Consider the following 17,880-nt stretch of genomic DNA (forward strand, 5'->3'; position numbering starts at 1 on the left):
TATGAAAATTATCTAACCTACTGAGAATGAGTTAAGAAATGATAGGAAACACATAGCACTACTAAAATGCCCAGGTTTATTCATCAGACTGGCCGATAGAAAGAAACCTTTCAAATCATCCCTCCTTCAAGATACATAATAGTATACCACACATTCATTCCAAAGCACACCAGGAAGCCTTCTGCTAATTACTCCCAACTCCCCAAAACTGGGACAAACATTAATTCTTATCAAGAGAAGATTCTTTCTATAAAGTTGTCCTTGCAAATACTACTAAAGAATGGGAGAGGGGAAAAGCCAATTTATTAAGAGTTTATGAAAAAAAAAGTCGATAAGAAAATCACCAGAATTAAATAGAAGATATGAGCAAAGAATCTGAACAATTAACATAAAAAGGATAATTTTAAACGGATAGTAAATAGGAAAAAGTACTTCAGTCTCACTAGCATTAAAAACACTCATTAAACAACAAAAAAAGTTTAACTGGAGGCAATTTGATCGTTTGAAAGTTCTACTGTTCGGTGCTGGTGTAGTGCAATCAGTCAGACGCTAGAAACCTGCAAGTGAACTTGGGAATGGGTTCAATTCTGAAACACTGGCAAAACATCTCAGGAACCTCAGTTCACATTCTCTGACATGGTAATTCTCAACTTCTAGGAAATATTTCAGAATGCCAATAAATATCTTTACATGAAGATACTCCTCTCATAAATATCCAACAGCGGAGGAAGTACTAATGAATTCTTTCTAAATTATAGTTATGGGGAATTTTAATGAGGAGGATATTTTTATGATAAAAGATTAAATATATGTATGACTTCAAGTTGCATACACATCAAAATCTCAATTATGTAACATGTGCAAGGCAAAACCTAAATGGAAACACACCAAAAAGTTTATAGCATAGTAAAATTGCTGAGTCTTTGGGGTGATTGTTTTCCTTCCCATGTTCATGTATTCTCCATAGTAAAATAATTCAATTTAGAAATCCAAGAAAAAAATAAAAATTCTTTTAGATGATGACATTTCACATTTTAAAATCTCAACAGGAGTGCCTTTGCCCCATGGGACTCTATACACCTTCAAAATGCTGAACGTTTCAGTCTATTGAACTAGATGCTTTGAAAGTAGCAGCAAACTCTGCCTCCTCCCTCCCTCCTCCCGCCCACGTCTGCGCAGTCTGCTCCTCGGGGGCATCACCGGCCAGCTGGGCCCCACACCGCTCCCACTTCGGCCCTGAGGCCCTCGCTCTGAACCACATGCTTCTCTTGCACTCATCTGTTTCTTGGTAACTGCCAAGTTCCTTCCAAAGTCACTCAACAAACATTCACCGAGCACCTGTGCGACGCTGGGCTCTGTGCTAGATACTTGGCATGTTTTCCTTCAGTCCAGACAAGGAGCTCCTGACGGGAGACACGATGCTTCCTGCTTCCTGGGCACTGCCTGGGGCTCGGCAGACTGAGGGGAGAGCCAGTCAGTGGGCACCACTGACAAAGTCCCCATACTCAGGCCTCCCGGTCCTGGAGGAGACATCCCTGGACATCTCTCTCCTTCTCAGCTGCCTCTGCCCCCTTCCTCCCAGCAGGCCGAAACCATCTTGTCACCAGGTCATTCCTAAGCGGGCCCCTGACCTCCAGTCTCCTAGGCTTTGTTCCATCTCCTCATCCTACTGGAGCCATCTTTCTAAAATGTAAATCTGATTATATACTTAACACCCCTCACCCCCGCCCTCTTTCCCGAACACTGCTTTTTTTTTCTTTTTTAAGATTTTATTTATTTATTTTACGAGAGAGCCAGAGAGAGCACGAGCAGGGGCGGGAGGTAGAGGGAGCGAGAGAAGGACAAGCAGACTCCCCACTGAGCAGGGAGCCCAATGCGGGGCTCGATCCCAGGACCCTGAGGTCATGACCTGAGCCGAAGGCAGACGCTTAACGGACTGAGCCACCCAGGTGCCCCCCAAACAATGTTAAGACAAATTCTAAACTCTTTAATGTGGCTGCATTACTGGCCCTTCCTAATCTCTCCAGCCTCAATGGTCACCCCTTATCGATTTACATATTTCTGTAATTACTCCATGAGTTTGGGGGGAGAATTTGCTATGTGTCAGGCATGCTGGGTGCAAGGGATGCGGCCGTGAAGGAGACACACCCTGCAGACACCAAGTCAGTCTTCACCATTCCTGCTTTCTGTCCTTGCTACTCAATGTGCTACACGCACCCGAAGCGCTGCTGTCACCTGGGGGCAGAAGCTCGGACCCTTCCCCAGGCCTATGGAAGAGGACGAGTACTGCAATTTGCAGGTGATCTCCCATGCATGTCAAAGTCTGAGAAGCCCTGCTTTGGGCCTCTTGAAACTTCAGCGCATTTCATCAGCCTGGGCTATTCTTTGCCCTTCCTCCGCCTAACTCCCACCATCTTCAGTTTCTGCATAGATCTCCTGTCTGGGGGCGTCTGGGTGGCTCAGTCGTTAAGCGTCTGCCTTCGGCTCAGGTCGTGATCCCAGGGTCCTGGGATCGAGCCCCGCATCGGGCTCCCTGCTCAGCAGGAAGCCTGCTTCTCCCTCTCCCGCTCCCCCTGCTTGTGTTCCTGCTCTCACTGTCTCTCTCTCTGTCAAATAAATAAATAAAATCTTAAAAAAAAAAAAAAGATTCCCGTCTGCCCCTTCCCTGACCTCCTAAGTCAGGGCTCAGTGACCCTCTCCAAATGGTGTCTCCATCAAAACACAGCTATGTACCGTGGAGCGGATGCCGCCTCACCCCTGCTGTAGGGGCAGAGGCTGTGTCTCTTTTCATAACTACATCCCTAGCGTAAGCCTGCGTCTGACATAGAGCAGTGGGTCAATAAAAAGCAGTTAAAAAAAAAGCATAGAGGCGCATGGGTGGCTCAGTTGGTAAAGCATGTGCCTTTAGCTCAGGTCATGATCTCGGGGTCCTGGGATCAAGCCCCACATTGGGCTCCCTGCTCAGTGGGGAGCCTGCTTCTCCCTCTGCCTCTGTCCTTCTCCCCTGCTTGTGCTCTTGCTCTCAAATAAATAAAACCTTTAAAAAAAAAAAAGCACAGAATTCAGTGTAAATGTAAAAATTCCCAGGCTTAATAAATAATTTAAAGTTTCTAAATTCCTTAGGAGAGGATGGGATTTGGAGGAGTTCGGAGGCAGTGAACAGGTTCCTAAGAAGAAACCAACACTATCTGCACCAATTTCATGCTTCCTGTTTTCCGTGCAGGCCTAGCCTTGTATGGAACTCCCACTAGCCTTCTAGACATCTTTGTGTAAATTAAAAAGAGAAGCTCCTCCCTCAACACAGATGTAATGTTAGGTACGGTGCATGGAGGATTCAGCAAGCAAACCGTAAGTTGGTTTCCAGTTGCCCTCTACACAGGGAATAACCTCCACAACCATATATGCTGGCCCTGCCTTGTACCCACAGTCTTGGAAGAACAGCCAGGACACTGGAAACCAGGTCCTGGCTCTGCATGACCTTGGGTAAGGAATTGGAACTTCTTATACAATGGGCATAAATAACATCAGCCATGCCAACTTCACGGGGCTTAGAGAATCAACATTTTAAAATAGAGTGGAGTCCTATCTTCCACAGAGTTTATTTTCTCAAGCCAAAGCGTAAGGTAAAAATCACATATGACCACAATTACTCTTGAAAATTCTTTACCACCACCCTGGAAGTAGAGCCCCATGCCTAGGCTGTCATGCCCCCTTGGAGACTGGCATGCATCTCTTAATACGCCTACTGCAACCTCAAAGCAGGGAAGAGATGCCCGTTCTTTGGCAGGACATTAGTTGAACCAATTGGCTTACATGCGTGGGCCCTGTCTACCTAAAGTACAGAACTTCAGCTATAAGAAGCACCTTCAGTGCACAAGACGCTCATAATACAAGGCCTTCAGCCCCGGGGGGCAACTGAGGGAACGGCGGCTTCACCTCCCCCATCGCACACTTCCTCTGGGGTACATGCTCCCTAAAGGGAATGGCAAGTGAGATCACTGACTCAATTTAAATTAAGTTTCCCCTTCTCTCCTTTGTGTGCCAAACACATATAATTTCAGCAAGTTAAATGCACAGTCTAATGAAGCTTGAAAACTCTGAAGCAAAATATAAATGCAAAGCATTATTTTTATGATATACCTACCCAATTAGTATGCTGTGTCAAGGGGAAACCCACACTGTTCAGTTACGCAAAGCTCCCAGCGTGGAAAACCTTGAACTTACTCTATTAGCTCGGGGCACATGGACACAGCAGCTCCTCCCCATGAAAAGGCCAGTGTGCTCCTGGTAAGAGCTGGTGCTCTGGGTTGTGCTCCCCATGGTGAAGGACCAGCACAGAGCCATTTACAGTCTTTCACCCTGTTCCTCTCCTGCCGAATAGTGGGGTAGGAACTCAACCTACTGGCTGAAGGAGGGAGACAAAGCAAGGCTCCACGCAAATATGAAAGCTACAGGACCAACCCTCTTGGATTAGCTGATGCCCTGAGCCAGTCTCTCAGATCAGCTTCAGCACACGGCACCAAGCAAAGGGTGCTCTCAGCTGCCTGCTCCAGACTCAAGACCCAGCTCCTTCCAGATGAAACATGTGCCCTTTGCTTTCCAGAGCAAAATGTATCACTCTGAATGCCACCAAGATAAACACGTAGCCTCATGGGCCATCTGAGCCACTCTGGAAACGTGCTATTGAACCTATGACCTACCATCCAATCCTACATATAAAGAACAGAATGCTTTACAGACAAAATAGTTTTTGGTTCTTTTGTTTTTTAAGATTTTATTTATTTATTTGACACAGAGAGAGAGCAGGAACACAAGCAGGGGGAGTGGGAGAGGGAGAAGCAGGCTTCCCACTGAGCAGGGAGCCCGATGCAGGGCTCGATCCCAGGACCCCGGGATCATGACCTGAGCTGAAGGCAGACACTGAAAGACTGAGCCACCCAGGCACCCCAAAATCATTTTGAAAGCCAAAAACACAGCACTACTGGACATCTCTGCAGCCCCCACTATGGCCATATACCCCACTGTCCCATACTTCCAACATAGCTCACCTCCATTCGATGGGAAACCTCAGGAGAGAAGTGAGTTTTATACCTGTGTATGGCTATTGACCAAAATCCTTCATTAACATGCTTAGTGGAAGTAACTGTAGCCAAAACAAATGCACAATCCACTCTGAATATTAATACCGTCTCTGACAGAAAACTAAGGTCATCAGGAGAAGAAAATTTTACTCAGAAACTCTTTTTTTCTAATTCCAGTATACTTAACGTACAGGGTTATATTAGTTTCAGGTGAACAACATAGCGACTCAACAATTCTATACATTACTCAGTGCTCATCAAGATAGGTGTACTCTTAATCCCCTTCCCCTAACAGGGCATCTACTGGTGTTACCTGCCGTGCTAGGTACCGTGGAGGACAGATTCAAAGATGATCTGGCCAGAGTCACTGTCCCATGTCTTCCTTTCCCCCAAGAAGGCTTAAAGTCTGTAAGTATCATGGTGCGCCTGGGTGGCTCAGTTGGTTAAGCGTCTGCCTTCGGCTCAGGTCATGATCCCAGGGTCCTGGGATCGAGCCCCGCATCGGGCTCCCTGCTCGGCGGGAAGCCTGCTTCTCCCTCTCCCACTCCCCCTGCTTGTGTTCCCTCTCTCGCTGTCTCTCTCTGTGTCAAATAAATAAATAAAATCTTTAAAAAAAAAAAATGTCTATAAGTATCTTCAGCTAGCAGCTCATCATAAGTAAACCAATAGGAAAAACTTTACCTTGGCAGAAAAAGAGATGAAGAAGTCTTTTTTTCTTTTTAAGATTTTATTTTTAAGTAATCTCTACACCCAACGTCGGGCTCAAACTTACAACCTCAAGATCAAGAGTCACATGCTCTACCGACTGAGCCAGCCAGGTGCCCAGAGATCAGGAAGTCTTAATTGGGGGCGCCTGGGTGGCTCAGTCGGTTAAGAATCTGCCTTCAGCTCAGGTCATGATCCCAGGGTCCCAGGATGGAGCCCTGCATCTGGCTCCTTGCTCAGCAGAGAGACTGCTTCTTCCTCTCCCTCTGCCCCTGACTTGTGCTCCCTCTTTCTCTCTCAAATAAATAAATAAAAATCTTTAAAAAAGAAAAAAAAAAGTCTTAATTGGTTGGTGACAAGTCCACGTGTTCCATAAGGAACAGTGTAACTCAGCAATCCACACCATTTATCCCAACGTACACAATAGCCTCACGTAACAACATTTAGCTAACAGGGGAGAAGAAGATCCAAGACAACAACAGAGGAAGAGGACCTCTTTTACTATTCCAAGCACATAAAGGTATGGTTCGCAACAGTCTGAATACTCACTGTTCTTCTTGTACATCAAAATTTCAAAGGAATTCATCTCATAGTTCTCAAATGTTTGCCGCACCTTTTCAATTGTGTCTTTATCGGTCAGCTCCCCATACATAAAACTGCAAATCAACCAAAAAGCTCAAGTTAGTTTAATAAATATTGAGTATTGTACCAGCATATGTTAAACATCTCTCCTACACCTAGCACCGTGCTATGTGGAATGAACACACACACACACAAACACACAATGAAAACATTCACTCAAAAGAGACTTACTGATTCACCAGCACTCTATCACCACCTCCCATCAAAATGAACAGAATAATAAGGGGAGACACACAGAAAAGAGTGGATCAGAAAACAGTGTGACCAACACATAGAGAGTTACAGAACACAGAATTCAGGCACAGAGCCCTGCGTGGTCAGCAAAGGCTTCCCAGAGGTAAAGGCAAATGAAATCTAAAGAGCAGGTGGAAATTAGATGGGGAAAAGAGGGAAAAGAACATTCCAGGTGAATGAAAAGTATGTGCAAAGGCAGAGAGGTGAGAATGAGGTTAATTCTGGAACCTGGATGTAGTTCAGTTCACTGTGACTGGAATAGACACAATGAGGGGAGATTTCACAACAGATAACATAGAAAGATAAGCACAGACCAGATCATGAAGGAACACATGGCATGATAAGGCATGTGAAGTAATTTAAACCTTATCTTGAAAACAATGGGGGGAGAGACACTGGAAGGTTTTAAGCAAAAGAGTTCCATAACCAGATTTGCATTTTAGAAGTACAACTCTGGGAAATTTCCTGGGAAAGATGGCAGAGTAAATCTGGACCACAGATTCTTTCCTCTTCTAATTCCCAACCAAATAAACAAAAGATTAGGGAAAATCACAAAAATTCATCAACCAAAGAATTGCACCAAAGGGTGCAATCTGATGTTCTAAACATTAAGGCAAAGCTAAGGAAAGAAACAGAAGATTCAGCCAGTGTGTGTGCAGCTCTGCTTCCTACCCACCCCACCCCATCCCCCAAAAAACCACTGGGTTTAAAAAACTGAAATGATAAAATCCTACAATTCTTACCCACACACCTCCCGACTGCTCACATTTGGAGAAAAGTAGACTAAGGGGGGAAATAAGTAGCATGAAAGAAAATGAGAGAAAACCTCCAGATAGAACTTCCTACTAATTCTGGTTCTCAGCAGAGGCAGGAAAACTGCCAGGACTGTCCATTTTCCTGGGCCCCATTGTGAATATGGTTTGTCCATCTGGGAATAAGATACACCCCCAGCTAGGTGGAGTAAACCACGGCACAGGAAACTGAAAACATGGGAGAGGAGAAAAGCCATCTCTCAATGGGGCAGGAAAAGCCAGTCCTCGGACAAAGGCTCTCCATGGACCCAGCGAGCATTTCCCCAGTCCACCTCCGGCCTTCATGCGACCAGAACAAGAAGGACACCAACACTCAGCCCCCAAGCCTCGGGTAAGGTGGAAGCAGGGATATGCACTCCTAAACAATACAATCCCCGTCTTCCAAAACTGTGCATACTGAATGCAATCTTTCTCGTGACGACTTGAATCACAGAGTCCAAGAACTGCAGAGCCACAAAGAACCTCAGAGGCTACCACCAGCTCCAAGGCCTTGCTTGGCTTCATACTGGACCAGCCTTGAGCTTACTGCAGGCTTGCGGTTGCCCGCACTCTGCAAGGAAAACTGCCCTCGCTGTTGACTTTATGAATTCTGTGTCACTTCTGTTACTATGCCCCTTCTCAGCTCTCTGAGAGACATGATTATCTACGGTTGCCCTTGTGCTTCTCTCGTGGAGCACTCCGCTTTTCATCTATAAATCAGGAAAACGGATAACCGAGCGTGTTGAGTTATCTTTAAAAAGATGGCTCGATCAAGACTAAATTAGCCCTACAAACAATGAATCATGGAACACTATATCTAAAACTAATGATGTAATGTATGGGGATTAACATAACAATAAAAAATTTAAAAAAATAAAAAAGAAAGAAACCCACCTGCACCCCCCCCCCAAAAAAAAAAAAAAAGACTAAATTAGCCCTGCCTGAGAACAAGAGGACTTCTCCTAGGAGGCAAAAACGTAAGCTCTGTGACCATCTTATTTAGCCGGTTGCCTTTTTAGCTTCCTCCCACTTTCTCTTTCCGAGTTAATTTGCTGGATAAGTGACCTCCATTTAAGCGACACGATGGTTTTACAGGCTGGCCATTTCCTTCACAAGATGAAACAAATCCCTGTACAATGGAGACTAGAAAGAACTGAGGGGCCATAACTACACCCAGCTTTCATTAGTCTTACGTACTTCCTCAAACTATAATTTACTGGTAGCTGTAAGTTTCCTTAACCTGGACATTAGATTTCAGATCCCTGCAATGCAAGAAATAAGCACAAGAGGCTCCTGAGCTATTAGGAATGTAGCCAGCACGAAGGCAGGTTTACTTTATCTTTAGGAAAGGGACACCTTCAGGGAAATAAGAAGTGTCCTACAACCGTGCATGAAAGAAAAGGTGGCTAAATTTGCAAGTTATCTTATCTGATCTTCTTCAAGGGTCCGGTTAGAGCCAATAAGAAGCAAGAAAGGGAAGGAAATGTTGCTCAGGTGACACCAGAAAGTGAGGCTATCTCTCCTGATTTGTTTTGATTATATATATGCAAATATCGTTGTAGATGCAGCTACAGAGACAGACGCTAACGAGGATTACAGCACACCACAAATGTAAGAGAATTCTATTGCAGGACTTAAGAGTCACAATTTCTACACCTTTGAGGGAAGAAGGGGAATCTTAAATTTCCCATTTCCCAGCCCCAAACACCTAAAATTTAAGAAAATGGTATTTTCGAAGCACTTAATACTTTTCACCAGAACTAGTCACATGGCTGATTTAAGACCATCAAAGTGCAACTTCTGGAAACCAAAGACGATGCCTGTGTGAGGTTTTCCCACCCTTCAGAGGCGACTTTATTTCTTGATTTGGCAGGTCTGGGAAAATGATTCCACTTCATGCAAACACCAGTGAAGACAAGACTCCGAAGAAGGAGCGAGAAGGACTGAGAGGAGCCGAGGGCTGTGTTGAGCCAAGACCTTGCCAGGGCACCGCAGCGGGGCGTCTGGCGGGGCCGGGCACAGGCTCTGCTCGGCTCCACACCTTGTAGATGCTTTAAAAGAGCCTTTCTAGTGCCCTGGCCCAAGGGTACTGCTTGGTGAGGAACCCTTTCAAATGCCCAGGCGGCGTACGCTGTTAACGCCATTTGCCTCTGCCCTCGAGTGAGCCACCAGAGATGTGACAGCATGAATTAGAAGGCAATCAAATCTCAGCTCTCTTCTCTTTTTCTGGCAAAAGCCCTATGAACAAGGCCCTTGGCTCCAACATCGTAGGGATTCTTCTCAGTCACGTAGTCTCAAAAAAATTAATCACCTAAAATTTTATTTCATTTTCATTCCCTTTTATAGAATCATCTAACTTTCATATGACTTTGTCTAACACCTCATAAACTTCTGAGTCCCTATTTTCTAGATAAAATGACTTTCCTGAGTTTCCCTAGGTGTCCCCGTCTCAGCGACTTACAAGTCCAGTCAGTTTGCAGAGACCGTGTTTGAAGCCTTCTTTGATTCCCCGGTTATAGTGCGTGAACGAGAGACGACATTACCATAAATGTTCCTGAAGAAACACGAAGTGAGAGAAAGGCAATCCCCACACTGAGTAAGCCGTTTTGTTTTTCCAGAAGATACCATGATAGACTGTTCAACAGAACCACCCCGACCATAAATACCTGCAGGTACTGCTTTTTTGCATCACTTCCGCCCTGTGATAGCCAGACAGCTTGCAAAATCCGTCATTGCTGTACACGATAGGCCAGTCCACTATCTGGGCATTCCCCAACACAAAATTAGTATCTGTTAAAAAAAAAAAAAGAAGAAGAAGAAGAAGGAGGAGGAGGAGAAAAGAAAAGAAAAGGGCACAGGAGGCAAGACATTAGTTGAGATTCAATGAGGACATAAATAATGTCAACCAATCCAGGTCTCTTGGCTTCCCTCTAAAACAGTCTCTTGAACAGGAAAATGGCCCTGTGAGGAATACAAAAGAACAGTCCTTTAGAGCTGAATATTCTGAATTCAAATGCTAAGGTTATTGTCCTCCAAGAGGAAGTTAGCAAAGGATCATATTTAACCAACCAACCAATGAATCCTGCAGAAATCCAGTGATTCCCATGAGACATGTTCAAGTCCTAACTCATCTCAATTAAAGTCCACGGGTACTCTGGAGCAACAGAGAACGCAAAAGGAATTTCTTCTGGGCTCCATCTAGCATCTTAGCCTTGTCAGTCTTTTGGCCAAAAGCTACAAATTGGCCTTGTTGACCCTGATTAGCATTTACCCATCCTAGGAGGAGAAAATCTTCTTAGGCAAAGGAAGGGAGATGGAGGATTGCCTCATGCAACACACACACCAGAGAGCCCTCCTCTTGGTAAGGAACTGACTAGACGCTCCTAATACTAGAGCCTTATAGAACCTGATCAAGATGCTTGCAATGGCAAAAACCTTCTTGCTGAGATTTTGTAGCCACAGAAGCCACATTTCAGAGCTCTTTCACTGACCACCAGCCCACATTCACTTCGGATGCAGGGATTAAGAGGGCCAGAGACGTATGGCTGCTCAGTGTGTTCTCACCACTTCCCATGTTTTTCAAGATCAAAAGTCTCAGTACTTTCTGTGCTCAGGTAATCAACTGTCCCTCTTTTTCTCTTCAAGACCTTAAATTAGGCAAATAACATCCAGAACTTAAATATCAGCATTATTTTAGCTTGGCTTTCTCCTTCCCACAGAATACTTACCCCTTCACCAAGAAAAGAAAAAAAAGAACATGCACACAACCCTTCTTTTGTTGTAAACGGGAGGGGGTTTTGTTTATATGTGCATACCATGCAAAGGGAAATAGCAGTGACATATGATGTCCTCATTTAATTGGGAGGTTAATTTTGTTCTAGCACAGCATCTACAATTTATTCACAATATGGGTAACCATCCCTCCTTATCTATGTGGGGAGGAGTAGAGGAACCAAAGGGAGGAGAAATAACTAAATACGATAATCTATTCTTAAAAATACTTTCATCTATTTAAAAGGAACATAAAACACAACTTTCAGGAAGTTAATCTATACACCTGTTAATTTTATAAATATACTTTTACTGAAAATCTACAACCAGTCTTTCCCTCCATCTCGCCCATATAATCATGAATACTTCCTGAGTACCAAGCACATTACAAGACCCTAGAGATATCCAGCCTGATGAGATGTGGTCCATGCATTCCAGGAACTTATCAGGACAAAAAGACATGTGCACAACTAACTAAAGAAACCAGTAATGAAATGATTAACTCTGAGGGAGGTAAAGGACTATGTCTCAGAGGGGTCACATTTGAACTTGCTCTAATCTGGAAGGATGAGTAAGACTCATTCAAACATTTTGAATGCCTAACATGTAACTACCACATATGATACAAAACCAATATTTAGAGAAATGAACATATATTGCCTGCCTCTGGTAAACTCAAGAGGTTGTGGGAGGAAGGGAACATTCCAGGCGGAGGACCAGCATGAGCAAAGGTCTGGCAGCATGGAACACATAAAGACTTGGCATAGACAGACAAAGGGCAGCCAGGAAGATTGGCAGGAGATGAGCCTGAAGACCAGACTGGGATGGGCTTGACTGTCAAAGATCTTTGACAATTCTGTAGAGACAAGATAATCCTTCAGGTATACCACTAGGAGGGCTATAATAAAAAAGACAACAGCAAGTGTTGATGAGGATGTAGAGAGATTGGACCCCTCATCCTGGAACCCCTGTGCACTGCTGATGGGAATGTAAAATGGTGCATTCAATTTGACAGTTTGGCAGCTCTTCAACAGTTAGGCATAAAGTTACCATATGACTCAGCAATCCTATTCCTAAATAAGTGCTCAAGAGAAATGGCAACATATGTCTACACAAAAACTTGTACATGAATGTTCATAGCAACAGTATTCATAATAGCCAAAACGTGGAAACAATCCAAAATATCCATAAACTGATAAACAGATAGACAAAACGTGGTATCTATTTGGCAATAAAAAGAAACAAAATACTGATACATATTGCAACATGGATGAACCTTAAAAATATTATGCTAAGTGAAAGAGGCCAGACACGAAAAGTCACCTATTTTTGGTTCCATTTATGTGAAATGTCCAAGCAGCAGCAAATCCATAGACAGAAAGTAGATTCATCATTGCCAGGAGCTGGAGGAGAAGGGTAGGAAGATGGAGTGACTGCCAATGGGTATGGAGTTTCTTTTTTGGGGTGATGAAAATGTTCTGGAATGTGATAGTGGTGATGGATACGTAACTCTGTAAATACACTAAACAACTGTACATTTAAAAAGTATGAAATTTATGGTATGTGAATTATATCTCAATAAAGATGTTATTTAAAAAGGGGGGGATAACCCTTCAGGTTGATCTTCTCTTCCTGAGTTATTCTTGAACAGAACAACTAAGCCCTAAAAGAAGTACAAAAATCACTAAATCAGAGGCGGCTGAGTGGCTCAGTCAGTTAAGCGTGTGACTCTTGATTTCCGCTCAGGTCATGATCTCAGGGTGGTGAGATCGAGCCCTGTGTGGGGTTCAGCGTGAGCCTGCTTAAGATTCTCTCTCTCTCTCTCGGTGGTGCCTGGGTGGCTCAGTTGTTAAGCGTCTGCCTTCGGCTCAGGTCATGATCCCAGGGTCCTGGGATCGAGCCCCGCATCGGGCTCCCTGCTCCACGGGAAGCCTGCTTCTCCCTCTCCCACTCCCCCCGCTTGTGTTCCCTCTCTCATTGTGTCTCTCTCTGTCAAATAAATAAACAAAATCTTTAAAAAAAAAAAAAAAAAGATTCTCTCTCTCTCTCTCCCTCTCTCTCCCTCTGCCCCCCCAACACACACACACGTGGTGCCCACTCTCTTTAAAAAAAAAGAAACAAACAAATTCACTAAATCACCCTTAAATGTATATGAAGTCCAGTCAGTTTAACTTCCTTGTTGACTCCTAAAAGTATAAGTAATTTCTCTCGAAGACCTCATATAGTTGGGAAAAACTGAGCGAGCTCTTTCATGACTAATGCCCCACTGAAGTTATGTGCTAAGAGGGAATAATAGCCAGTTATAGATAATGATTTGACTGCATGTGTTTATTTTCTCTCCTATCCTAGGCACCTTTGAAATAAAAGTAAATGAATTAAAAAGGTAAAAATCCACACAAAAATTAAGAGTAAAAAAGAACAGAAAAAATGACAATGGAAGAAGCAGAAATAATATAGGAAACAAAAAATAACTTTTAAAAAAATCCCCAATTAGTATCCTCAGAGAGATTCAAGAGTTATTACAACCATAAACTAGAACAGGATGCTATGAAAAAGAGAGAGAGAAAGAGAACAATTAAGACCCCCTGTAAATTAAAAATGAGTAATTAAAAATTCAGCATAAATATTAGAAGATAAAGTCTCAGAGAGAGTAGTACAGAAAGAGACAGAAATATTTCTTTTTTTTTAAGGATTTTATTTATTTATTCATGAGAGACAGACAGAGAGAGAGAGAGAGGCAGAGGGAGAAGCAGGCTCCCCGCTGAGCAGGGAGCCCGATGCGGAACTCGATCCCAGGACCCTGGGATCATGACCTGAGCCGAAGGCAGACGCTTAACCATCTGAGCCACTCAGGCGCCCGAGACAGAAATATTTCTTAAAATAAGACATAGAGCATCAATCCAAGAGGAACAACATGCATCCTAACAGGAACAAGAGAAAGAACAACTTGAGAAAAAGCCAGAGACATTTTTTAAAAACTAAAACAATCAAATGCGAGGGTAGAATAAAGATACTCAGATGTGCAAATACCTAGGAAAGTTATTTCTCACATATTCTTTTTTTTTAAGCTTTATTTATTTATTTATCTTAGAGAGCACGTGACTGGCGGGAGGGGGAGGGGGAGAGAGAGAGGCTCCTCAAGCAGACTCCCCACTGAGCACAAAGCCCAACACAGGGCTCGATCCCAGGACCCTGATATCATGACCTGAGCCGAAATTAAGAGTCAGATGCTTAACCAACTGAGCTACCCAGGCACCCTTCCCACATATTCTTTCTTGGGAAGTTACTTGGGGATGTTTATCAGCAAAGTGAAGGAATAAGGAAAGAAGATAACATGAGAACCAGGGGGCGTAAAGTGGCTCCAAATATAGAAAGTAGGAAGGAAGCTAACAGAAAGCATTCAGCACAGAATGGTTCAGAGAACAGAAGTTCCAGAAGAGAGTTATCTAGAGATAAAGGAGGTCAGTACCTGATGATATTCCTGATCATTTGAAACAACATAAAAAGTTAATATGGGGGCGCCTGGGTGGCTCAGTCGGTTAAGCATCTGCCTTCCACTCAGGTCATGATCCCAGGATCCTGGGATCAACCCCAGGATCTGGCTCCCTGCTCAGCCAGGAGCCTGCTTCTCCCACTCCCGCTGCCCCTCCCCCCCAGCTCGTGCTCTCACTCTCTCTCACTCTCTCTAATAAATAAATAAAATCTTAAAAAAATAAGTCAATATAAGTACATGATTTGGGGGTGGGGAGTGGGCAGGAAAAGAAAGTAGAAGAATCAAAGAAAACAAAAGCTGTGCAAGAAGGGAAACCAAATCACACCATGTCTCATCACTGTCAAAACAGTGTAAACACCTTATTAATTTCCAATTTTTAAAGCCAACATATAGAAAAGCATGAAATATTTAACTGTAAGTATCTGAATATAATCCTATCAATTTCAACACCATAAAAATACAAATGATAAGTTTAGAGAGGAAAGTGAGAACAATCATGGGATGGTGTCTAGAGCTGATATAATAAAAAAAGAAAGGTATAAATATTTTAAAGCTGCAAAGATAACCAATAAGGGAGTAATATAATTATATTAGGAGAAAGGGGTTGAAAGTTAATAAGGTGAGATAAAAACTCAGCTAACTTAATGGAAGTCAACAGCTAACAGCTAAAATTGATAAATCTAGAAATAGCTGTAATGCATATTATTTAGAGACATGGCAGAAACTATAAGAAGAAACAGCTAAAATTAGAACATGTGACCTCTGATGAGCAGGATGGGCAAAGGGACAAGGCACAGGATGGCTGTTTTTCTTTATAAGCTCTTCAGTTTGATTTTTTTTAACCAAGAACATATATTACTTTGATAAAAATAAGTATATTCTTAATTTTTAATGAATTTAATCAAAAAAAATTAACTTATTGATTAAATGTTTTTTGTTAAAAAATGAGAACAGGATACATTTCAAGCTCCAGATATCACTGCAATTTCCCGTAAACATATTCTGGTCATCCTTTAAAGGTGCTCACCCTTCCTCAAGCATTCCCATTGTCGCTGCCGTGCAGATTACAGTCTTATCTGGGAAAAAGCAAGTCTCATTATAGAATTTAAATTTCAAAAACAGTTACCTCTCAGTGTTAACCCAAGCAAGAAGTTATAGTTGCCAGGGAGCAAGATTCCCTTACCACTATGTGATATCCAAGGGTGTGGAGTGAAGGGAGGAAAGAATTCTAGTCCCAGTCACAAAGCCATTTGCCCCCACCAGGAAGGAAATTCTTCCCCCTTCCCCTGCCCCATCCCTTGCACACATGTGTGTATCTATTATGGTTGGCTGGGAAGGGGGCATATTCTAGATTCTCTTCAATTCCTAAGCTACAAATAATTGACCTGCAAAGTACCTTCCAAAATACAATCTGTTTACAAATTGTGGGCTACCCATACAAATACCATAACACTACATATATCATCAGAAACTAAGCGATTCTTGGGGCACCTGGGTGGCTCAGTCGTTAAGGTTCTGCCTTCAGCTCAGGTCATGATCCCAGGGTCCTGGGATCGAGCCCCACATCAGGCTCCCTGCTCAGTGGGAAGCCTGCTTCTCCCTCTCCCACTCTCCCTGCTTGTGTTCCCTCTCTCACTGTGTGTCTCTCTGTCAAGTAAATAAATAAAATCTTTAAAAAAAAAAAAAGAAACTAAGCGATTTCACATAAGCAATATTCCAGATCTTAATAAGAATGCATACCATTTATCGATATTTACTCTGTGCTAGGCTCTGTACTAAGACTTTATCATATATTAAGGGGAGGGTTTTTTGATCTTCATAACAATCTTTGTGAAGTGGTATTACTTTACTAAATGAAGCGTCACGGATTTCATCATTTTACTCACAAGTACACGAAGCCTCTGAGGACACAGTCAGTCATAGCAGGTTAGAGTTAGGATTTGAATCTAGGTCTACCTGACTTCAAAACCCATGCTTTTAATCATCGTGTTACATCGTCTCCCTCTTATTCCATTAAGTACTAAAATCAGACCATTTCTATGAAAATCTTTGTAACACATCAGATTTATGTGCCTTCGTATAAAAATACTAAGTATAATGAGACCTTTAATTGGCGAGTCAACATTACCTTTATTGTCACCATACATTATGATTCTACTTTGTGATCTACAACGATGTCCTCAGGGAATACTGATGTACGTAGAAGTAATTATTCCTCATCTAAATGTTTGCATTCCCCTGTCTAGATTTTTAATGTTTGGTCTCTTGCCTCACTTGCACATTATCACCTCCCACTTCTTAAAACTTAGTGTGCTGACCTATTCTATAACAGTCCTGCTTCCACATAGTGACAGCCAAGGACAGGAGAGGAGCGGAAACTTTGTGCCTAGATCCCCATCTGACTTTCAGGGGTGGGAAAGGATGCCACACTGGCCACTTAAAGGAGCTGCAGAGCAAACCTGGCCGTATTAGCCTCCTGAGTAGCCCCTCAGCTCCTATGGATTCTGGAAAGGATCCAGAAGCTCCCAACTACACCACTGCAAAGCAAACCTGGCCATATTAGCTTCCTGAGCCCTACCCCTTCAGCTCCCATGGATTCTGGAACAGATCCAGAAGCTCCCAACCACACCACTACATAGCAAACCTGGCTGTATTAGCTTCCTGAGCTCCCCCTTCAGCAACCATGGATTTTGGAAAGGATCCAGAAGCTCCCAACTACGCCACTAGGGCTAAAGTTGCATAAGCAGATGGTTATCACAGTGGAGTGAAGTGACCCTGTAGCCAAAGGCTGTGTGTCAAATTGCCTGACTTAGGGGTTCAGGCAAATATCAGAGGTGAGCTGCACAGCCAGTGGGGGCCTAGATAGGATCGAGTTATGTACACACACACATACACACATAACACACACATATGCATGCGCACACATACATACACATACACATACTACACACATATACACACACAAGGGAGTATGTGTCAGGTTGAGGAAGGGTATCAAGTTCTGTTCAATCCAAGGAACAGAATATAAGTTCAGCTGCTAGTCATCTAGTGACCCAAACAGAGGCCATTGCCAGAGACCGAAGGAACTGGGGCGGGAGGGAGAGAAGGTCTTGCGCTGGGGATCTGAGTCCTCCGAGGTGGTGCAAGTGCTTGCCTCCACCCC

At 43.3% G+C, this 17,880-nt stretch overlaps 1 protein-coding gene across 2 annotated transcripts in view; it reads right to left on the minus strand.

Moving 5' to 3' along the window:
• The window catches only part of KCNH1 (potassium voltage-gated channel subfamily H member 1), a 355,938-nt gene that overhangs the window by 318,558 nt on the left and 19,500 nt on the right, over positions 1–17,880 (minus strand). For both annotated transcript variants that reach the window (XM_032393107.1, XM_032393106.1), the window contains exons 2-3: positions 10,120–10,243; positions 6,336–6,442 (exon numbers count right to left, since the gene is read on the minus strand). In XM_032393107.1, coding sequence (XP_032248998.1) covers positions 6,336–6,442; positions 10,120–10,243 — 231 coding nt within the window. The remainder of the gene's footprint in view (positions 1–6,335; positions 6,443–10,119; positions 10,244–17,880) is intronic.

This window comes from Phoca vitulina, unplaced genomic scaffold, assembly GCF_004348235.1.
Source record: "Phoca vitulina isolate PV1807 unplaced genomic scaffold, GSC_HSeal_1.0 scaffold71, whole genome shotgun sequence".
Classification (NCBI taxonomy): Eukaryota; Metazoa; Chordata; class Mammalia; order Carnivora; family Phocidae; genus Phoca; species Phoca vitulina.